Here is a 24195-nt window from a genome sequence, read left to right on the forward strand (position 1 = left end):
TTAAGCCACCCTCCCCCAGTCTGACCTCTCAGTCTGGCCTCTGCTCTTTTCATCACCCCAAGCCCTATCTTGGATCCTTTTTCCTGCGGGTCACACACTCGAGGTCTGTCAACAGCCCCTTCTCCATCCTGGCTGTGATTCAGTCTGTCAGTGTCCTGCTTAAAGCCAAGGCATCTTCTTTTTGTTGATGCAAGGGGGAGTGATGGGGCCACGGCTGCCCCAGGAGTTAAGTTTTCTGGCCCCAGTACCTCTAGGACACAGAGCTGGCTCTCAGACTACCTCCACCAATGACATCAGGACGACTCACCAGAGGGTGGCATGGGCTTGCTGCTGGGCTCAAGGACCAGAAGGACAAGGCCCTTTCCTAACCATCTCCCCTGCAGGACAATTGCCCTTCCAGTCCCCTGCTTGGGACGACACCCAAACATCCAAACAGAGCACAACCTTACCCAGGTCTTACTAAACCTCAAAACTGCACACTGTCACCAAAAAAGAAGCTTAAAAGAATCTTCTAGTCCAAATGATCTTAAATGCACAAGAAACCTCTTGGCAAGGACCTCACCAGCCCTCCACCCCGCTCTCCCATAGAGACAGGGCAGGACTGGAGGGCATCCCAGGCAGAGGGCAGCTGGCAAATGCACAGAGGCAGGAGACAGCTGGCAGGGCTGAGAGCCACCAGGAGTCGCTCTACCATGGCTGACGCACCAAGTCTGAGCCAGGAAGGTAGTAGATGGAGTCAGGATAAGGCAGATGAGCCTCCCTTTCCACTCCATCTGCTGAGTGAGAGAGGTGCTGTCAGCAGGGAGGACAGCGTATGATGGCCCAACGGGGGTTTCAGGCAGATTGCTCTGGGGCTGTGTGGAAGGCACACTGCACTGATAAGGTGGAACAACCCATGCTCTTCGGGTCAAGAGGTCAAAGACGGTCAACAATGGCTTCGAACCTGAGTGGCTGACATCACAGAGAAGCCCCATGTGTGTCCTGTCCCAGCACAGGACATCATGCTGCCAAGCTGGGAGACATAAGGGTACCAGAAAGCCAAGAAACAGAACTCAGATTGATCAGCAGAACTCAGATCTCTCGGAGGAGCAGAGGACAAAGCAAGCTGCCCCTCCCCGAGAGAGAGAAAACATGGCTGGCAGCAGAAAGACATTGTTAGTGATGGGACAGGTGATGTTTGTACTCAAATATGAACCACTTACAGTGAGCAAGGGTCCTCTTCGGTGAGATCCGCTAGGTACACATTGGCAAAGTGGATGAACAGCATTCCTATGGCTTGTTTGGAAGTGTCTAGAAACCTGTACAAAATAGGATTGGCACTGGTGATCACACTGACAGGAGGGTAGTAACCAAGCTGGGGAAAAGCTAAGTCTGAAGTAGGAAAAAAGCCACTGGGAGACCCCAACTTCCAATTACTAATCACCTCTTCCTGGGCCATCAGTACTAACCCAGGCTTGGTGATTCAGTGACTTTTCAAAACCATTAATAACACTGCACTCAAATCCCTAAAAGGCCACTGATTAATAACATACAGGGTAAGTGAAAGTAGGTTTACAGTTGTTCACATGGAAAATAATACAATCTTATCTAATAAAGAGGCGACATGCAAATTGACCATCACTCCAACACACAAGATGGCCACCCCCATGTGGTCAAAGATGGCCTGCAGGGGAGGGCAGTTGTGGGTGACCAGGCCTGCAGGGGAGGGCAGTTGGGGGTGACCAGGCCTGCAGGGGAGGGCAGTTACTTCCTACTGGGGATCAAGCCTGCAACCCTGGCATGTGCCCTTGACTAGAATTAAACCCGGGACCCTACAGTCTGCGGGCCAAAGCTCTATCCACTAAGCCAAACCAGCTAGGACCTCCCCCATTTTAAAAATGAAGAAACTGAAGCTCAGAGAGGTTAAACAGCTTTTTCCAAGGTCACAAAACTAGAAAGTGATGGTGCTGGGATATGGACCGGGTCTATCACCAACGTCTATGCTCTTAATTACTTCTTGCTACAGCCCGACTTTACAAAAAGTAAACATAGAAAGACCATTCAGAGAAAAGCTATTATGTGTCTTTGGGACTTGGTTCTTGCATTATTCATCTAATGCTGTGAACCAAATCACCCCCTAAATTAGTAGAATCATTATTATCTCATAGTGCCATAAACAGGGATGGGCAAAAGTAGGTTTATAGTTGTTTACATGGAAAAATACATATAATAAATAGTAATAAAAGAATAAACTGTTTCCCATACTCACAACTGTAAACCTATTTTTGCCCCCCCCACCCCCGTATATTTAAACACATTCAACACATTTCAAACATGTTTTTCCTTTTTCATTTCCTGTTACTTTATAATGAAATGTCTGATCCCAGCTTTGTGATGAAGTGCAAGGTGCCTCTAGTTTAAGGAGCTCCCGCTCGACCCCACTAGCACCGAGCTAAGTGCTATGCACGACTAAGCAGCCCCGCCCAAATCCAGGTCTGCAGCTGAAGCCCTGAGCCACCATCAGCTGCTGCTGGTAACAACAGACAGGGTCGGGGTGGGCAGACCTTTTTCTGTAAAGGGTCGGAGAATAAATATTGCAGGCTCTGTGGGCTGTTGTTCTCTGCAGCAATTACTCAACACTGTCACTGTAGCCTAAAAGTGGCCGTAGTCACTACCATTCCTATAAGACTTCATTTATGAAAACAGACAGTGAGCTAGAACGGGTCTGCAGGCCACTGTTTGCCGATCCCCGGGCTAGGTAACCGTCGCCTTGTGAGTGACTTCTTTGTTGGAGTTGTGTCTATAGAAGCTATGTCTGAAGCTTTACCGTCATTTTTATGGAGGAAAAACTGTCACCACAGGGTCAACCTAGGACCGAGAAAGACTAGCTTTGGGGAGAGGAGCATTTACGTGGTGCATTTGACTAATCTCCAAAGTTAGATTATTTTTTGCTCGTGCATACAGACTACAGAACCTGAGGGCCTAACATAATATAACAGGGAGCCGTTACTACAGAGCCTGCAGCACAGACCGATGCTTCTGTGTTATCTCCCACCTTCTAAAATCGGACAAGAGTGAGGAAAGAACAAAGGTAGGGCTCAACATGTATCTGAGAAATGGAAATGCTTTCCTATCATACGTAGTTCCTAATGATTAATTCATTAAGGGAGTCCAACACTTTGTTATGTATAATTGCTCACATTCCATCCCCTCCCTCCCCCAAACCGTCCAAACCATTCTAGGAATGAGCTAATATTTAAATACCTACCATATCCTCCACGGACGTCTTTCATGCTTTGGTTCTCGGAAGCGTTTGACTGAAAGAAAAGATAGACATTCAGTAGCTTTCCACAGTGATAACAAAGCAAAATGCACACACAGTGCCTACAATGTCAAGTTAAGGTACTTGCTCCATAAGCCGTGAAGGTCACAGGGTCCCTGCATTGGGACAGGCTCTGCAGGATTGGGCACTTAGGAAGAATGACTCCTCACAGTGTGTGGAAAATTGTATTTTCTTCTTTTTGTGTGACAAGGCTCTTGGGAAACGACAAACAAGGACGTAGCTATTACTAACTTCAGGATATGCTCTACCCAAAGACATATCCAGCCATCCACCCAAAGGTTCACTGCGTGCCACTGCCAGCCAGCCACTGCGGAGACATGAGCAAAGGCAGTGGCTTGGCAGGAGGGCAGGCACATAACCAATGGGTGGCAAGTGGTAGGGAAGAGGCAAGTTTGGGGCAGCGTGAGAGCTCGAGGGAAGGCTGACCAGCCTGCCTGCGTGGAAGAAGGGTGCAGGTGGGAGAGGTGTCGCTGGTGGGAGGGGAAGGTCCTGAAGGCTGGGCTGGAGTTTAGCAAATGGATCAGGGAGGGAAGAGAGGTATGTTCTGGACAGAGCACACACCATGAGCTCATAGGTACAGGGATGTAACGTGGCAGTGTGTGTGTGTGTGTGTGTGTGTGTGTGTGTGTGGCATAATTTGATTTGGCTTTGATACAGCAGGTAACAAGGGAGACAAATGAGCAGAGGCCACATGAGGGAGGGTCTTAAAGGCCCGGCTAAGGAGTCTGGACTGAATCTTGTAGGGGAAAAAAGAAAGACAGGAAAGATGCTAAGCAAAGTCAAAGACACGGTGGGAATCGTGTTTTGGAAAAGTGGCTCTGAATTGGGTAGATTCAGAATTGGGTTCCTGGGGTGGAGAGGGCTGAGGAAGGACACTGGCTGTGTCACAGACCAGACAGGGGACTCCCAGCTACAGAACAGCCAGCAGGGGTGGGTGATCACTCAGCAACAGCCTGACTCCTTCACTCGGGTCTACAGACACGACTGTTTGAACAGAGGAAACCGAAGGTTTCTGAGGGCCCTGTCCTCCAATGAAGCTCCAGGCAGACTATCCCCACAGGATTCTATCTACTGAAACAAACACAGAGAGTGTGCACGTGTGATGTCCCACACACAAGTACCGGGAAGAAGCAGATGTGGAGGCAAGCTCATGGGGGATGCAAGCCCATGAAGGATGCAAGTCCATGGAGGATGCAAGTCCATGGAGGGTGCGAGCCCACAGGGGATGCGAGCCCCTGGAGGATGCCGCAGGAAGAATCAACTCCAGCAGAGCCCTAAGCTACCAAAGAGGGTGCGGGAAGGAGGAAGATAGGAAGGGAAAACAGCACCCAATCAATTAACCTGACCTCTCTAAATGAATACAGGCAGTCCGCAGTATGCAAAGCAAGGACTGTCTGTACACAGAAATGACATAAGTCTGATGTTTAGAGAAACATTTTGATAGAAAACAAAAGCAGGTGGAATTATAAGGTGGTCTGCCATTCTGCTGACACATCACTCATGCGGGACATCAATAATGCTAAAGAAACTGCTAAAGAACCTGCTTGCACAAATGCCTTTTGAGGCAGGAGGCCTCCTTCCCACAAGCAACCTCGTCTCACCGAGGGGCTGGGCTCAGCAAGGAGATGTGCAGGAGACTGGGCCAGGACTAAGCAATCTGGAGGGAAAGCCCCAGTCAGGGCTGGAGCCTTGGCATGCTCATGGGGAATCTGTCCCCATCAGTATAAAATAAAGGGCATTGAAACATATCCCAATAGAACATCCTCATTTTTTCCCCATTGATTTTTAGACAGAGTGGAAGGGAGAGGGGAGAGACAGAGAAACATCGATGTTGAGAGAGACACATCGATTGGTTGCCTCTCGCATGCGCGCCCCAACCAAGGGATCGGGCCCACAATGGAGGCACATGCCCTTGACCACTATCGAACCTGGGACCCTTCAGACCTCAGGCCGGCGCTCTATCCACTGAGCAAAACTGGCTAGGGCACGTCCTCATTCTTAGGACACAATGAGAAGGAGGCCATCTGTAAGCCAAGGAGGAGGCCGTGGAAGAAACCAAACCTGCCAACCTAGCCCTGGGACTTCCAGCCTCCCGATGGTGAGAAAATAAATTTCTGTTGTTTAAGCACCCACTTTGCAGTGTTTTGTTATGTCAGCTTTAACAAATGTGGCAGCAATAATTGGTGAGCCTAACTGAAGAATACTCGGGTATTTATTAAATTACTAGACTATTTTATAGATGTAACACTTTGAAAGTTGGGAGGAAAACATACTCTAGAAGAATGAACTATGTGCCCATTCGGAGGTCATTTGGGAATATCTATCACAGTATTACATGCCAAGCCCTTCAACCTGCCATGCACTGCCAGGTATGTGTTCTATAGGTATTACCGCAACATGTGCCAAGATGTATAGGGATCTGCACTGTAACGCTGTCATAACAAAAACCCAGAAAGAAATCAATGCCCAGCTGGGCACATACATCATGGCACAATGCAACATTAGGCAGTTACTAAAACAAGGCAGGTCTGTATGGAACAATATGGAAAGATTTCCAAATTATTATTATTATTATTATTATTATTATTTGGTTAATCACCACCTGAGGATATTTTTCCCATTGATTTTCAGAGAGAATGGAAGGGAGGGAGATGGTGGGGAGGTAGGGGGCAAGGGCAGGGAGAGAGAGAAAGAGAGAGAGAGAGAGAGAGAGAGAGAGAGAGAGAAACATTGATGTGAGAGAGACATGCACTTCGACAGGGGCCGGGGATTGAACCTGCAACCCAGGTATGTACCTTTGACCAGGAATTGAACCCGTGACCTTTCAGTGCACAGGCCAAAGCTCTATCCACTGAGCCACAGTGGCCAGGGCTCCAAATTATATTAATAGCAGGATAACATGCCCACCATGACTCTGTTCATGTCCATTTTAAAGGATATATATTTACGCTGGTATTACATGTGTGTTTTTTCCCTAGAAGGACATGTGACTATTAATAAGGGCACCTTTGATTAAAGGACTGGGGGAGTACACTTTTTATGTCATTGTAAATGGCTTAAAACATTCTTCCATATTCACATTGCTTTTATTTCAAAAATTCAAAAATAAAAGAGAAACCTGTTTCAGAGACTTGCCTAATACAGCAGAGTGGGGCCTGGGAGAGGCCGTGGGACTCGGGGCTGGGCTCTGGGACAAGAAAAGGACACGGGGGTGTGCATGCCGGTCGTGCTGGGGAGCAGCTTCAGGGGCACCTGAGATGGAATTCAGGGTGGATTCGGATTCTGTGCAGGAGAGAAGTGTGGTGCCGGCGGCTCTCCATCCACCATCCCCTCTCCCAGAATATCTCTGTCTAAAATATTTTTTTTTTTAATGTAAAGGAAGAAGAAACATTAAAAGAGCTATTCCACATCTAACTTGATAGGGAAAAAACAAAGAAAAATGTGTTCGTCTCTCCAGTCACATTTTATTGAGGGGCCAGCTGTCTGACAGGCCCGTTTGGCCAGAGATGAAGCAGACAAGACCTTCGCCTTCCCTACATTCTGGGGGGATGGGCAAGTAAAGATGGAGCGGGTCAGACTGCGACACGTGACACTAAGGCAGAAAGGAGGGAGGGAGGAGGGCTGGGAAATGGTACCCACAGCATGCCCATGCCATCTCTGAGCCACTCTACAAGCCCTGCTGCACTGAATGTCCTTGCCAGGTGGGTCCATTCCCAGTGGTGGGCTTGCGGCATCGGCTGTGACAGCTGATTCTGTCACACTGCTCTCCACAGCAGTTGTAGCATTTCCCCACACCCTTGCCAGCACGCAGTATTGGCGAACCTTTTGCCTTGGTAATTTGATCACTGAAAAGGCCACCTCAGCGAGGTTGCACCGTGTACTCACCAGGGCATGTGGGTGCCTTGGCACCTGCAGCCAGCCAGGTGGGGTTGGCAAGGCTCCCACCTGCCCTCCTCTTTCGCATACACCCACGGCTCCTCCTGCTCTGGGCCCTGGCTCACACTCTTCCCTGAGGGTACCAGGACACAGTGCTGGTCACTCACATTGCTCACTCTTCTAGAAGTTGTGCCACACAACAAGACAGCAATTCTGGATTACCCAAGTCTACCTGTGTCTCCGCCACACTGAGGAGGCCCACAACAGTGGTTCTGGCGTGGTTGCTCCAAGGGGCCAAGAGGGATGTCTCCTTCGTCCCAACAGCTCCTCCCGAGTTGCCTCTTCTCTTAGCCCCGCACCTGGGGCTGGAGCGCTCTGAGCACGGCATTTCCTGCTTAAAACCATCCCGTGCCCACCCCACTGCCCTGCCTCTGGAGACACAATTCATACTTTTTCAGTTGGAAAACAAGGTCACCCCGCCTGGCACCTCCCGTCTTAGTGCTGTCGCTTACATTGCCCCTTTGGCTTGGAGGACCCCACGTTTTCTTCTCTTGAATAACTCTTAGGCATCCTTCCAGTTTTAGTTCAGACAATTCTATGCTACCTTGGGATTAGCACTTCAAATGCAACACTAGGGATTTGTCTGCCTCTCCCACCAGATAATTAGGTACAGAGGCACACAGGAACAAAGCAGACACCTACTAACCTGAAAAAGTGGAGCAGAATACACCAGAAGAACACATTAGGAAGTAAGCTCTGTAAGACCAGGGACTTCTGTTCTGTTCACCCCCATATTCCTAGTGCCTCGAGGGGGCCTGGCTCTTACCAGGCAGCTAGGAATTCATTCAATACTCTATTTATTAAGTCCTGCCCAGGTATTTATTTTTAGTTCAATAAGTTCCATGAATTTGCACAACAGGTTCTCCCAGAGCTTAGCTTGCAAGCCATTATTGCTGCAACGGGACAAAAACTGCTTAGCTCTCTCTGGTTTTAGACAGTAATCTGCCAGGAAGACTGCTCGCGGACAACCAGCCCAAACCTTTCTCCTTCTTAACCAGTCACAAGGCAGGGTGAACTTGAGTCTTCCTCCCTCACTCTATCCGGCAATAGATGCAAGAACCAGACAATTTGGGTTTGTAGTCAAAGTGCTCAACAACATTTTTTGGTAAAGACTTGGCTATTTTTGGACCAGAAGAAGCCGAGTGTCTAAGTTAGCCAACTTTCATCCTCCTACGTGGAGGTTCTGCCAAAGGCTGAGAGGGAAACAAGAAATAAAAGCCAAACTGTCTAGGAAGTAAATATGCTTAGTTCTCCAAACACGGGGCCTCCGTAGAACCACAGCTTTCCCGGGAGCAGGGCGGGCCCATCTGCTGCAGATGCTCAGCGGGGGTGAGGGCGCACTGCCACTGGGAGTCTTCCACAGGGATGTTTGATGAAAAGAATGAATGGCTGACCCACGCACAGATATGCAACCTCAGTAACACTGACTAAAACGCAAATTAATCGTTCTTGCCCAGATCAGCAAAGTCTAGCAAACACTGGATGAGGATCTTAGGAAACGGGCACTCTTATTAAATTGCTGGTAGAAAAGTCAATGGTACAACCCTGGGGAAATGGGGGACGTGGGTTTGTGACCCTAGTCCCCAGGGCCACCCGGCAAAAGGAGGCATTAAACTGGTGAGGGGTGGTCACGGTGAACAGAGCCTCTGGGACCCAGGGACGCTGGAGGAAGAGATGTTCCAGAGGCTGCTGGAGGTGGGACAAATGAGGCCTCCAGGATGCTGGGTTCGACTGAAGAACCAGAAGGAGCCAGAGACCTGTAAGAATTCCTACTGAGGGCTTGATTGTTGGTGTAAATTCTTTCTGAATACTGATGGAGGCCCCAAGTATGAATGGGCTGTCCTGTAAGGGACCCTACCCTGCGAGCCAGTGTCCCTGGGCACTGGGGACACTCTAGGTCCAGGGAACAAAGAGATACGCTGCACCTCCTCCTGCGCTGGCGCCACTGCATGGTAACCCATATTCCCTGGCCAAGTAAACTTAGGAATTTCATTTAATCTATTAGTGCGCAAAGGTGTGCGTGGTTTTTCCTATCTACAGATCACCTGAAAAGTTGCAATAGGTATTTTGGCAATGCCGACTATGATTTTAAATGTTTATTTACTGTGACCCAGAAACTCCACCTCTAGGATTTTCTTCTGCGGTTACACATACAAATGCCCAGCAGTCTGTGTAAAAGAGTGCGTTGCAGCACAGTCTATAAGAGCGGAAGACTTAAAAACCACCTAAATGTCCATCAGTGGGAGAAGGGTTAAATATAAGTTATCACACAATAGAATTCAACTGTTAAACAGTGAAGTAGCGATGGTACACCTGCAATGGGTGAATTCTGTGATATGAAATCATGCCTCAATAAAGCTATTTAAAACTGAGGTAAACTCTGTCTATATTGATATGAAAAAAAAAAATGCCAAGTTAAATGGGAAAAAAAGCAAGTCACCAAAACAGTAATGTGTCATGTGAACCTATTTTTTTTAAATGATAAATACTTATAGAAATTTGTACGCATTCACAATAAACTGTTAACTGTGGTTAGCTCTCTACAGAACAGAATTTTAGGGAGCATTCACTAATTTATGCTATGTATTTCCATGTTTTAGTTGTTTACAAAGAGCACGTCTTTTGTAGTAAGAAAAAAAGTCCAAAAAAGATTTGGAGAAAAAAGCTCCTGCTGCTAAACACAATAATTAAAAATAACAAAATTACACTTTTGCACATTAGGTAATTAACAGCCTTCCTGAAACCTTATTTAGAAAATTTCCTTCTGAGAAAAGAGACTCCAGCAGGCGGAACTCACTAGAGATGTCACTTCAGCTCATTTCGTCCCCGTGAACCAGGGCTAGGATCTTCGCTGTGCTAGCTCTTATCTCCCTGGACAAAATGTCCCACCGTGCTCTTGTCAGCCAGGCCAGGGACTCCCCTCACACTTCATGCTCACAGGCATAGTTAAAAGAAAATGTTGGTTGTGTATGTTTGTATTTGGTAGACTTCCCAGTTTCCCTGCCTTTAATAAATTAACCAAGCATTAATTAATCCTGGCTGTGTTGAATAAGAGGCCTTTGATTGTAAAAAAAATAAAAAAAAAAAAAAGGCTGCCCTTCAATGCAACCCCATGCCTAGTCAGACAGAAAAGGCACGGCCCCCGGAGTCTGTTTCTCAGAGATGACATTTGCAGCCTCTGGCCCGGCCCCACCACAGATGACCCTCAGCTCAGGCAGTGCAAAAGCCTGTCCTGCCATGGCTCCCTGTGGTAGAGGAGGCACCCACTAGCCCCGGGCACAGGGATGAGCCGCAAATTGCAGGAAGCATTTTCACCCCTGTAACCCAAGGCTCTGACAGGATCCCAGCTGCTTAGGGGGATCCAAACTCGGCAGAGAACAGAACATATAACGGGTATAGGGAGGGTTCTTGTTTTCACACCTTGAACCTGGACAGAAAGGGTGGAGATCCAGCTATACAGCCAACCACCAAGAGTTAAACACAAGCCAAAGGACTGAACACAGAACTGCCAACTCACTTAACCAGGTCACTCAACTCCAAGAATTTCACTAGGAGAAAGCCCCCGATGTACTGTGTGTCATTCATAACAATAATTCCACTTGCCCTCTGACCTCCTGCAGGTCACATACCACAAGTGCCATTCCCTGGCAGAGGTAAAAGGGCCACCAGCCACCTGCCTCCCTCACCCAGCAACCCTTGTGGACACTTTGGGAAGCAGAGTGAGCGAGACGGGCCAACAGGGTACCCTACCTGAATCCTCTTCACTTCCTCTACTACCTAAAACGAATATGCATAACCTACTCAGCTGAGTTCCTAGGAAGATTTCTGAGGAAGCCCAATCAGATAGGGCAGCGATTTTCAACCAGTGTGCCACAAGATTTTTTTTTTTAAGATTTTTAAATTGATTTTTAGAGTGGGAGAGGGAGAGAGGGAAACATTCCTGTGAAAGCGAAATATAGATTGGCTGCCTCCTTTATGCCCTGCCCCCTATCAGGGATAGAGCCCACAACCCAGGCATGTGCCCTGACAGGGAACTGAACTGGCAACCTTTCGGTGCACAGGATGATGCCCAACCAACTTAGCCTCACTGCCCCGGGCCAGAACTGTTAAATCATGCAATACCTGACCTTTTAGTCCGGGTCACTGACTTCTTTTCTCTTAGAGCAGTGGTTCTCAACCATCCTAATGCCGCGACCCTTTAATACAGTTCCTCATGTTGTGGTGACCCCCAATTTCATTGTTACAAATTGAACATAATTAAAGCATAGTGATTAATCACAAAAACAATATGTAATTATATATGTGCTTTCCGATGATCTTAGGCGACCCCTGTGAAAGGGTCGTCTCGACCCACAGGTTGAGAACCGCTGTCTTAGAATGTCAAATTAAAAAATGACAACAGCCAACACAACAATAGCCATTTGGTATGAATGAATCAAAATTATACCTTTTTTTAATTTTTTGGTCAGATTGGCAAAAATATATTTTTTGGTGTGCCGCAGAATTTTAGTTTATGTGTGCCTTGAGATGAAAAAATTGAAAATGGCTGAGAGAAGGTATCAGGAATACTGAAAGCTCCAGGCATTCAAGATAAATCCACTCAATCAACCCAATTTTCAGATGAAGAAACTGATGCTCAGTGCCGTCAGGGAATTTGCTGACCCTTGTTCCCCATTAAACAACCAGTATTGGGACCAACCAAGCTTGGCCTCTGGGTACAAAACGTAAAGCTTGGGAAACACAAACCTCAATGTGCAATCCACAGCATTATCAAAAGTCAAGAATAGCCCCCAAAAGAGAATTCGCTCAGAAAACTTAAATATACATAGTTAGAAAAACAATTCAAGAACTTTTTTCTACACTGAAGCTAGCTAGCAGTGTGTACAGCTACAATACACACATGGTCCAAAATTTCAAGGCTGTGGTAACAAGTCAATTAAGTCTTAATGCAGGTTAAAACTGAGAATGGCCGTTGAAATGTACCAGTGCAGGAAGAGGCCACACCGACCGAGGCTGGAAGAGGTCTCCTGACAAGCCCTGCCTGCTGTTGCTCCTGCCACCAGCCTCCCTCAGCACAGCTCAGGCTCTTGAGCAACCCTGCACCTGCCTCAGGCCAGGCCAGGCCAGGCCACGCAGCTGGGAGCAGGAGAGGAAAGGCCCGTTTCCCAAGAGGGTGCAATACCCCTCCACTCTCACCACCTCCCTCACCCCCTCCCACCAGCACTGCTCCAGGCCCTGTGCTCTTGGGCTGTCATGGCCCAGTGGCAGTTAGTGAGGAAGGCTGGTTCCCAGGAGGGAGCAGATCCCTTTCTGATGCCACAGTCTAGAACAGGGGTGGGCAAACTTTTTGACTCGAGGGCCACAATGGGTTCTTAAACTGGACCGGAGGGCCGGAACAAAAGCATGGATGGAGTGTTTGTGTGAACTAATATAAATTCAAAGTAAACATCATTACATAAAAGGGTACGGTCTTTTTTTTTTTTAGTTTTATTCATTTCAAACGGGCCGGATCCGGCCCGTGGGCCGTAGTTTGCCCACGGCTGGTCTAGAACAAACTCCCTGGACAACCCAATGAGCATCGGTAAATGTGTTGAGGGGGAAGGACGGGAGGTGGAGAAACAGTAGCCAGACTGGGTAGTGGTGGAGAAAGAACAGAGGCCTGGGCGGCAGGACACACGTTCCAGTCCGGGCTCAGTCTCTGACCTGCTGGGAAGTCTCAGGCAAGCCCTTCAACCCCTCCAGTTCCACCAGTACATGGAGTCTTGGATTAAGTTAGCCGTGTTTTTCTAGTTCTCCTAACTGAAGATATGGTGTGACGGTCCTTCCTCCATCTGCTATGGAGGCCAGTGAGCCAAGGTGGCTTCACATTTACTCAGCACCTACCCTGCACCAGGCCAGGTACCTTATCTTGTTCAAGTCACATACTAACCCCTTAAGATAGGTAATCGCCTCCCTCATTTTGAGGATAAGAAACCATCTCAGAGGAATGGCGTGACCTGGGATGAAGTCACGCAGCACTGGAAAAATGTGGCCGGTGACCATGAGAGGCCAGGGCTCAAATTCGGGCAGTTTGATGCCAGAGCCCATGCACTTGACCACTGGGCTACACCACGACTGCTCCCTGGTCCTGGAACCCTAACTCCCAGGGGTAGCCCTCTGTCCCCTGGTCCGGGAGCCCTAACTCCCAGGGGTAGCCCTCTGTCCCCTGGTCCGGGAGCCCTAACTCCCAGGGGTAGCCCTCTGTCCCCTGGTCCGGGAGCCCTAACTCCCAGGGGTAGCCCCTCTGTCCCCTGGTCCGGGAGTCCTAACTCCCAGGAGTAGCCCCTCTGTCCCCTGGTCCTGGAACCTTAACTCCCAGGGGTAGCCCCTCTGTGCCCTAACTCCCAGGGGTAGCCTTCTGTCCCCAGGTCCTGGAACCTTAACTCCCAGGGGTAGCCCCTCTGTTCCCCTGGAACCCTAACTCCCAGGGGAGCCCTCCCTTCGGATGACAAGCACTCATCTGCCAGGCTGTTCTGGTGCTCTCTCTGAAAGCACCAGACAGAAACGTCTCTACTGGTTATCCCAGGGCACACACCTAAAACAAGAGAAACGGGCTTGTTACAAAGCCACAGGAAGAGATCAAGGAAAGCTGGGGTTCTGAGGACTAGTTCCCTAGTATTTCCAACGGCCTCGTTTGACCTTCTCAACAGACAAGAGCCAGTGTGCACTGTAGCTTCAGATGGAGCTGGTGGGACTGCCAAGTGCATGCCAACTGCATGTGGATGGCCAGTGTCTAGAACACCTCGAGTCTACCCAGCAGCAGACTTCCTCTGGGAATGCGCTGGGGCTTCACTTTCAAATTTTATTGGTGGAAGTGAATTAATAAGCATCCTTAGCAAAAAACATTAACAGAAAACCAGCTCTTCTCTTGATATGAGTTATAAAATGACATTTAAGACCTTTCCCCTAGCTTCTCACCCAGTGAAGTTGGCACCCAGAGTCTTCCCTTTTCGAACAATACAAGTTGTGTAACCAACCAGAATCTGAGCAGAAGAGAAGCAACAGAGTCCATTTCCTCAGTCCCAAAGTCTGGGGGCCAGCTGGCAGGGCAGCAGAGGAAGCCTTAACTTTAAGTAATAACCTGACCCAAGGAGTCTTGGGACCTTAAGTGAAGAAACCATCAGCCCCTCTGAGCTAAAACATCTGCGGTCCTCCCTGGCCGGCAGGAGGAATCCCATTCAGAGTGGTGGGCTGGGTAACTGAGGCACCTTGGGGTTCCTCTCACAGCTGTTTTCATCTCTTCTTCACAGAGAAACAGCAGGGGGTCTGGGTGAGAGGAAGAAGGGAGACAAACGAGAACTGTGAACACCAGTAGAGGAACGAGACGCTGTAAGTAAACCATGACCCTTGGCGCTTGGGAGCACCAGGCGTCCTAGAAAAGGTGGCTTGAGTCAAATTAGGATTCCTGAACGCCAGTGCTCACTTTGCCCCTCTATCTGCTGGATACCCTCCCATTTTCCTTCCATAAAGCACTGGGAAAACCACCCCATGTGGCATGGTGGTCATAAGAGGCACTACCAAGCTCTTCTGCATCCCTTGTCCTATTGCACAGAACACAGAGTGAGCGACCTCAGGGACAAAGGTTAGGCAGACAGCTTGGCTGAAGATCAGGTCGAAAGGGAGGGGTGCCTCCATCTCTTTCCTTGAGGGCTACGGTCCACAGCTATAGGTCGTGAGGAAAGCACCTGAGCATGCTTCCTTTGGGCTTGCTCGTCGGCCAAGCTACCTGCAGGAGATTTAGCTGAGCATCTTACCACACCTGACGCGATGCAAGAGGAGCCAGAGGCTGCACCATTCATGTGGGTGGGCAAGTATAGAACCCAAAGAAAGCGGAGTTAAAGCACTCTGCCAGGAAATGACCAAACAATCTGAGATGAGAATCAGGGGAGTGGTGATTATGCCAAAGTACATTCTAGGGCAGTGATGGCGAACCTTTTGAGCTCGGCATGTCAGCATTTTGAAAAACCCTAACTTAACTCTGGTGCCGTGTCACATATAAAAATTTTTTGATATTTGCAACCATAGTAAAACAAAGATTTATATTTTTGATATTTACTTTATATATTTAAATGCCATTTAACAAAGAAAAATCAACCAAAAAAATGAGTTCGCATGTCACCTCTGACACGCGTGTCATAGGTTCGCCATCACTGTTCTAGGGGCAGGGGAATGGCAGGTGGCTCTGGGAGAGACTCACCAAGAGCTCAGAGCAGTGAACAAAGACTCTATACAAAGACTCGATATAACAAAGCTCTATACTGTATACAGGCTAGAACTTTAGCACTTCCTCTCCCGTAACATTGAGATATGAGCTCTTTGGGCTGCTGTATGTTTGAGAGAGGGGAAAAAGAAGATCCATTGACAGTCCCCTTACAAAAAGGTATTGAGAACGTGTAAAAAGTAACCGTGCACAGAATAAGCGAGCTCCATTTCCATGAGTAGCCCCTTCTTGACTCCCACACGTAACTCAAAGGCTCATTATACAACCAATTAGTCAACAAGTTAGTCTGAGATTTATCTTATTCCACAATCCACACCGGATAAAACTCTGATTTCCGACTAGTTAAAATACGAGCAGTGAGCAACCAGGCTGGCTTGCCACAGACAAGGCAATCCTAGGAATACGACGAACTGCCTCTCTGAGTCGTTCACTGGCATCGCTGAGCCTGCTTCCACCACCTTCGGGACCTCAGGAGGAACAGTGATGCTACAACCCTCTGCAGGGTTCTGGCAGTCCCGCTCGGCAAGACAAAATCCAGTCAACAAGCTCTCACTTGTCTGCCCAGTATGTAGCTCTGTTCTTACTCCCCTTCCATGAACATACAAGCCTGGGATCCCTAGTTACTGGGCCAAAGTGATCTGTCTCCCTAAGTAGACTGCAGACTCTTGGGGAACAAAGATCAAGTCTCCTAACCTTTCCCGTGCTCACCTTCACTATATTCGTTATCTAACTCTGTGTAACAAATTAATCTACAATTTAGTGGCTTAAAACAATAAACATTTAGTATCGGCTTAGCTGGGTAGTTCTGGCTCATGGTATCTCAAACCCTCTGAGGCCTTGACTGGGGCTGGAGGACCCACTTCTGAGAAGCCTCAACACGTGGCTGTTGGCAGGAGTCCTCAGCTCCTTACCACCCGTCTCTCCACAGTGAGGCCTGAGTGTCCTCAACACAGGGCAGCTGGCTCTCCCCTGAGCAAGTGATCCAAGAGGCAGCAAACAAGAGAGCACGCCCGCGACAAAAGCTGCAGCCTTTTAAGTAACTTAGTCACTTTTAAATAACCAGTACTTCTGCCACATTCTTCTGGGCGCACAGACTAACCCTGAGCCACATGGGAGAGGTGTGCTTCAGTGTGTGAGGCTTCTGTGTTACATTTTCAAACTCACTAACCAATTCTTCTGTAGAGTTTAATTTTCTGTTAAGTCCATCCAGTGCATTTTTCTTTTAAAAAATGTATATTTTTATTGATTTCAGAGAGGAAGGTAGAGGGAGAAACATCAATGATAAGAATCATTGATTGGCTGCCTCCTGGGGATTGAGCCCATAAGCCAGGCAGGTGCCTTGACCGAGAATTGAACCGTGACCTCCTGGTTCATAGGTTGCTGCTCAACCACTGAGTCATGCTGGCCGGGCAATCCAGTGAATTTTTCAGAAATTGTATTTTCAGTTAAAGATATTCTACTTGGTTCACTTTTACATCTTCCATGGTCCTCCCCATTATGCTCCAGGTTTTCTTTAAAACCTTCAGCATACTACTTATTGTAACTGTTGTAAAGTCTCGTATGGTGTTTCTATTACCTCTGTAACTTCTCAGGCTATTTATACTGACTTTTCTCCCGATTACAGGTCACAATTTCCTGCTTCTTCACATGTCTAGAAATTTTTTATTAGAGACTATACATGATGATTACTACATTAAGTACTTGGATTTTGTCTTCCTTTAATGAGTATCAAGTTTGGGAGTCCTCAGCTCCTTACCACCCGTCTCTCCACAGTGAGGCCTGAGTGTCCTCAACACAGGGCAGCTGGCTCTCCCCTGAGCAAGTGATCCAAGAGGCAGCAAACAAGAGAGCACGCCCGCGACAAAAGCTGCAGCCTTTTAAGTAACTTAGTCACTTTTAAATAACCAGTACTTCTGCCACATTCTTCTGGGCGCACAGACTAACCCTGAGCCACATGGGAGAGGTGTGCTTCAGTGTGTGAGGCTTCTGTGTTACATTTTCAAACTCACTAACCAATTCTTCTGTAGAGTTTAATTTTCTGTTAAGTCCATCCCAGTGCATTTTCTTTTAAAAAATGTATATTTTTATTGATTTCAGAGAGGAAGGTAGAGGGAGAAACATCAATGATGAGAATCATTGATTGGCTGCCTCCTGCAGCCTTGAGCCCATAAGCCAGGCATGTGCCTTGACCGGGAATTGAACCGTGACCTCCTGGTTCATAGGTTGCTGCTCAACCACTGAGTCATGCTGGCCGGGCAATCCAGTGAATTTTTCAGAAATTGTATTTTCAGTTAAAGATATTCTACTTGGTTCACTTTTACATCTTCCATGGTCCTCCCCATTATGCTCCAGGTTTTCTTTAAAACCTTCAGCATACTACTTATTGTAACTGTTGTAAAGTCTCGTATGGTGTTTCTATTACCTCTGTAACTTCTCAGGCTATTTATACTGACTTTTCTCCCGATTACAGGTCACAATTTCCTGCTTCTTCACATGTCTAGAAATTTTTTATTAGAGACTATACATGATGATTACTACATTAAGTACTTGGATTTTGTCTTCCTTTAATGAGTATCAAGTTTGGGTGTTTTTTTCTTTTCTTTTTTTTCAAGTTTGGTTTTGTAAGCACTTAAGTTTGTAGAGCAGCTTGATCATTTCAAAGGTTTTTTCCTTCTTTTTAAAGTCAATTTTGATGTATAACATATACCAGACGTACAGTTCATTGAGTTTTGAGAAATGCGTACACTTATATAACCCTCCCTGCAATCAAGATATAATTTTTTCACCCCAGAAAGTTCTCTCATGTCCCTCTGCAACTGGTCCCATCCCTACCACCCCAAGGACACCACTAGAGATTAGATTTCCTATTTCTAGAATTTCATATAAAAGGAGTAATATACTATGTATGCTTTTTATCTGGGTTCTTTTGCTCAGCATATTCAACCACTTTGTGGTATGTATTAGTAGTTCAATGCTTTTTGTTGCTGACGGATATACTACCATTTGTTTACCCATTCACGTGTATATGACATTTGGATTGTTTCCAGATGGGGAAATTATGAATAAGGTTGCTATTTATGTACAAGTCCTTTTGTAGCCATGTTTTCTTGTCTCTTCCGTAAATATCTAGGGGTGACATTCTGCACTATATGGTAGGCATACTGTTCTTTATAAGAAAATTTCAGTTTTTCAAAGTGGTCGTACCATTAAAAAATTTCTGCTAGCAACGTATAAGAATGCCAAAGTTCACATTCTCCTCAATTCTTGGTATTGTCAGTCTTTTTCATTTTAGCCGTTCTTGGAACATCCAGCCCACGGGCCATGTAAGGCCCACAAAATCATTTGGTCTGGCCCTGCTAAGGCATTAGGGGTGAGTTAATTAAATGTTTGACCAAATAAGCTGATAATTGTGTATGGCCCGTGAATTATGTTATAAATATCCAATGGCCCTTGGCAGGAAAAAGGTTCCCCACCCCTGTTGCAGGCATACAGTAGTATCCAATCATTGCTTAATTTGCATTTCCCTGCTGACTAATGATATTGAACATCTTTTCATAGGTTTACTGGCCATATGTACATCTTCTTTAGAGAAACGTCTATGCAGATCCTCTGCCTGTGCTTAAATTGCATTGTCTTTTTATTGAGTTTTAAAAATTCTCTACATATTCTCGATGTAAGTGCTTTGTCAAATAGTCATATTCCAAATATTTTTTTTTCCCCAGTCTGTGGCTTTACAGTATTTTTTGAAGGCCAGAAATGCTTAATTAATTAATTAACTATAATTCTCACCCAAGGACATGCATTGATTTTAGAGAGAGAGGAGGGAGGGGAAGAAAGAGGGAGAGAGAAACACATGAATGTGAGAATGAAACATCAACTGATTGCCTCCCACATGTGTCCTTACTGGGCATCGAACTCACAATCTGGGTATGTGCCCTGACCAAGAATTTAACCTGTGACCTTTTGGTGTTTGGGATGATGCTCCAACCGAGCCACACCAACCAGGCCAGAAATGCTTAATTTAGATAAAGTCTAATTTATCTTTTTTAAAAAATGATTTAAGCTTTTTGTGTCCTAAGAAATCTTTGCCAATCCCAAGGTCACAAAGCTTTTCTCCTATATTTTCTTCTAGAAGTGTTACAGTTTTCACTTCTACATCTAGATCTGTGATCTATTTCTACTCAATTTTCCATGTATGGTATCAAGACTTGTTTTTAAGCTATGTACCCTTCCCTCCGGGGCTATATGAGCCATGATTCTTTTGAGGTGTCTACTGAATGCCTCGGTGTTCAACAAAGTCACTCACTCTACCTGGAAAGAAAATCATCTCCCAGTCCTAGAAACAGTTCAGCTTAGAGCTTCCCAGCAGCTGTTCCCTGCTTTGCCTAAGTTTTACCCTATGCACACAGATTAATGTTTGGGAAAAGACTTGAGGAGACCCCTAAAAGCAAATGCCTAGAGCTTTTCTTCTGTGTAGCTCTTTTTCCTCCATATTGAACCTGAGAATTCCACTGCCTTGGCTTCCTCCTCGTAGCTCCGAGATCCGGAAACTGCCTCCAGCAGGAAGTTGGGGAGAAGACTGTAGGGCTCACCTCATGGTTTTCATGCCCTCGGGGATCACTGTCCTGGCTGCCTGGTGGACAGTGTCTGCAGAGAGTTGTTTCATGTATTTTGTTTTGTTTTCTGGTTGCTTACAGAAGAAGGACACGTTTTATATGGGTGACTCCTTTATCGACCAAAGCCGCCTCCTCCACGCTGAACAGGCTCAAATGTTAAATGCATCTATCCATACAGGACAGGGTCCTCTAATTCAACAATAAGCCCTCATTTGATTTCAACCTCAAAACGGAAAAGCCTTTGGCTTTTTTCTTCCCGGTCCACCTTATCATGCCTAAAAATGACTGCGATGTCACTCTCGGTGAAAAGCCAAGCAGGTGAGGAACAACAGGAACCAAATAGTGAACTTCACATGCAGAAGAGACAGAAAGCCAGCGGCCAGAGAAGCAGTGTCCCTGTGTCGGAGCTGTGGTGCCCACTGCTCACCGCGGGCAGAGCAGGGAACGGACGCCCCGGCTTCAGAATGAGACCCACCGGGTCTGAGTCCCAGTATTCCACTGAGTGGCTGCCACAACCTTAGACAATTCATGTAACCAGTCCGTGCCTCAGTTCTCCCAGGTATGAAATTGGATAACTTGAGTGCCCAGCTTACGTGGCTAACGTGAGAAATAAAGAGTTAGCATCTGTAAGGCACTTATGGGGCTTGGCACATACTGAGCACTCTGCAAATGCGACCTGGTCCTGTCACAAGACCAAAAACTGGCCACAGCACCTTCAGCCAAAGCACCTTCAGCGCCAGTAGCTCCGACCTCCCACCAGGGAAGGCATTGCAAGGAAGACCAAAAACAGACCCTCCATCTACAGAGTCCCAAAATATCTCCCCACAAGTTATTTATTAATTACAAAGGGAGACGTTGTAACTTCACAGTATCCAGGCCTGGAGGAAAGAGAACCTCAGCCATACTGGGATCATTCAAGATTGGGGCCTCCGGTTCCAACACACCGAGGAGGTCACAGCATCGCTTACGCGGCATCCCTGCCAAAAACACAACCTGAACGTAATCACAAGAAAACAGCCGACAAACCCAATCTGAGATAGTCTGCAAAATCACTGATCCGTACTCTTCAAAAGCATCAAGGCTGAGAAATATACAGAAAGTCTGAAAAATCGTTCCAGACTAGAGGAGACTAAAGAGATGTGGCAACGGAATGCAAAGTACGACCCTGGACCAGAACAAAATAGCTATGAAGACAGTATTTGGGCAACGGATGACGTCTGAATACAGCCTGCGGACTGGTAACATATTAATGTTAAATATCCTGAGTTCTGATAGCTGTACTGTGGTTATAAAAGAGAACACCTGTGTCCTTAGAAACTGCAAGCTGAACTATTTAGTGATGAGAAAGGAAAGATCCCAGTCTACCCCCTTCTCCTAAGTGTTCCTGCTCTCTTTAGACCACTCTCCTGGTAGAGAGCACCTGCCACTTTGGGCCTGAGCACTCAGCCAGGGCCCAGGCATGTGCCAGCACCAGGCTGGCAGACAAGCAGACCAGGCCCGACGAGGAGCAGTGACACACAGAGGCCTAACCTGTACAGTATAGACTGTCCATCCTGTACACTTCAAAGGAGAATGTATTTGGTCATGAAGGAACGTTTCTTGGAAGGAGGGAGGATGTGGCTAGGGAAGGAGGAAAGGGAAAAGCACTGATGGGAAAGAGGGATGTGGGTAAGGGAGGAGGCAGGATGGGGTTCGGCCGGTGCCGGGGCTGGGAGAAGAGCCGCCCTGGGGCATCTTGCCGCATCCCAGTGTCTGATCACAAGGTTACTCTCCCCGGCCCAGGCTGCAGGGCAGACCGTGGTGACTGTAGTGTCCACAGCAGCGGTCACCAACCGGTGGTCCATGGACGACTGGTGGTCCGTGAGATCCGAAAGGTTGGCGACCGCTGGCCATAGCACCGAAAGAGCTCAGGAAAGGAGGATGGGGCAGGTCCAGGAGTCTGGCAGTCGGGCAAGATGCCAGAATGGCACCTCAGTCCCAGGGGAAGGACCCACCGCACAGCACCACTGGCAGCTCCAGCAGTGGGAGCGAGGGCTGAGAAGCTCACTGCTGTGATTCAGTGGTTCACATGCTATGAACACCTTCAGACAGCACTGCCCCCGCCTTGCCCTCATGCCTCATATCACCCCAAACTGAGGCTCTTGATGGAAAAAACACATTCACGTAAGTCTCCCTGCAGGACCCCAACACCCATCCCTGGGGCCGTGGGGGGACCAGCAGTGGAAATGGCAGACCTGCAACTTTACTGTCTGCTGCCTGAGAAACCCAGCGGCAAACCCGGCCAGGGAGGAGCAGCCTCATCTTTAAGGCACCCCCATCTGTAAGGCACCCGCATCTGTAAGGCACCCCTCAGGTGAGGTCTGAGTAAATCCCCTGCACACGTCACTCCTCCCTGTGTAGTCACAGCACTGGCAGCCTTGCTTGCAGGACAACCTGCAAATATTTTAGCCCCAAACTCACTACCCCAAACAGAAACCTGCTCGAATGCTCCAGTGCCACATCAGTCAGGATGTTCGTCCACATTGTGTGAGGGTCTGGGCAAGAGACGCGGTGTGCGCTGTGACTGCCACCTGCTCCTGCAGGATGTCTGTGTCATTCAACCAGGAACTGTCACCACTTCATCTCCCACATCACTGTTCATGCTATTAAGGAAAATGTCTCCTAAGAAAATGGAAAGGCCTGTGAAGAACAGTGATGAGCTTAGAGGCTACAACAGCCCACAGACTAGAACAAAAGCTAGGGGTGGGGGACATTCTGAGGAAGGTGGACCAGTAAAAACATAGTGTCGGTCCTGCTTGTGTCCCAACCTACTGTGCATACAACTTTGTCCATGAAAGAAAGATGTAAAGAAAAAGCATGATAGCTCTTGGCACCTGGCACTGGCAAATACTTGACACCAAGTCTTTAAAAGACATTTGTTGTTGTTGTTAATCCTTAACGGAGGATATTTTTCCATTGATTTTTTTAGAGAGAGTGCAACGGAGGATATTTTTTCCATTGATTTTTTAGAGTGGCAGGGAGAGGGAGTAACAGAGAGAGAGAGAGAGAAACATCGATGTGAGAGAGACACATCGATTGGTTGCTTCCTGCATGTGCCCTGCTCAGGGCCAGGGATCGAGCCTGCAACCGAGGTACGTTCCCTTGACCGAAATTGAACCCAAGACCCTTCAGTCCACGGGCTGACGCTCTGTCTACTGAGCCAAACTGGCTAGGGCCAAATTTATTTATTTTTTTAATATATCCTTATTGATTTCAGGGAGGAATGGAGAGGGGAGAGAGAGATAGAAATACCAATGATGAGGGAGAATTGGAGAGGGGAGAGAGAGATAGAAATATCAACAATGAGGGAGAATGACCAATCGGCTGCCTCCTGCACGCCCCCTACTGGGGATTTAGCCTGCAACCCAGGCATGTGCCCTTGACCAGAAACAAACCCCGGACCCTTCAGTCCACAGGCTGATGCTCTATCCACTGAGCCAAACCAGCTAGGGCCAAATTTATATTTTTAATGCTACCAATAGCCATAAAACAGCCTGAGGCTTCAGATAATACTTTGGACGTAAAAAAGAATTATTAAGAAAGAAAACTGAAATTATTCAAGTAGGAAAAAATGAGCCCAGGGCTACAGAGTAATCAGAAAGTGCCCCTGTGCGGGAAGGGGAGCAAAAAGGCAGGCGGAGTAGGGGAGGCGGCTAAGCGCGTTTGGAGTCTGAGGGACCTACCTGGCTTACACTTCAGCTCTGCACCTACTAACCAGCACTCTGTCCTAGATGCTTCGCCTGCTCACTGTCCTTGTTTGTAAAATAAAAATAACCCCTCCTTCCAGGACCCTGTGAAGTACATCAAGCGCGGAGCACAAGTGCCTGAACACTGGGGACTTAGTCAAGAGCAAGCGGCAGGAAAGAAGCTGGCTGTAGCGGCCAGTGCACCACCTGCTGCCACGGGACCTGCTAGCCCAGTGGTTCTCAACCTTGGCTGCACATTAGAATCACCTGGGAATCTTTTTAAAATCCTGATTTCTGGGCCTCATCCTCCGGAAATTGTTTGTTACTAATGTTGTG

General features: G+C 47.5%; 1 protein-coding gene across 1 annotated transcript in view; it reads right to left on the reverse strand.

Moving 5' to 3' along the window:
• The window catches only part of LOC102255600 (musculoskeletal embryonic nuclear protein 1), a 49631-nt gene that overhangs the window by 18171 nt on the left and 7265 nt on the right, over positions 1-24195 (reverse strand). The window contains exons 2-3 of the mRNA XM_005870291.2: positions 3248-3296; positions 1203-1298 (exon numbers count right to left, since the gene is read on the reverse strand). Of these exons, the coding sequence (XP_005870353.1) occupies positions 1203-1298; positions 3248-3296 (145 nt within the window). The remainder of the gene's footprint in view (positions 1-1202; positions 1299-3247; positions 3297-24195) is intronic.

Source organism: Myotis brandtii, unplaced genomic scaffold, assembly GCF_000412655.1.
Source record: "Myotis brandtii unplaced genomic scaffold, ASM41265v1 scaffold316, whole genome shotgun sequence".
In the NCBI taxonomy this organism is placed as follows: domain Eukaryota; kingdom Metazoa; phylum Chordata; class Mammalia; order Chiroptera; family Vespertilionidae; genus Myotis; species Myotis brandtii.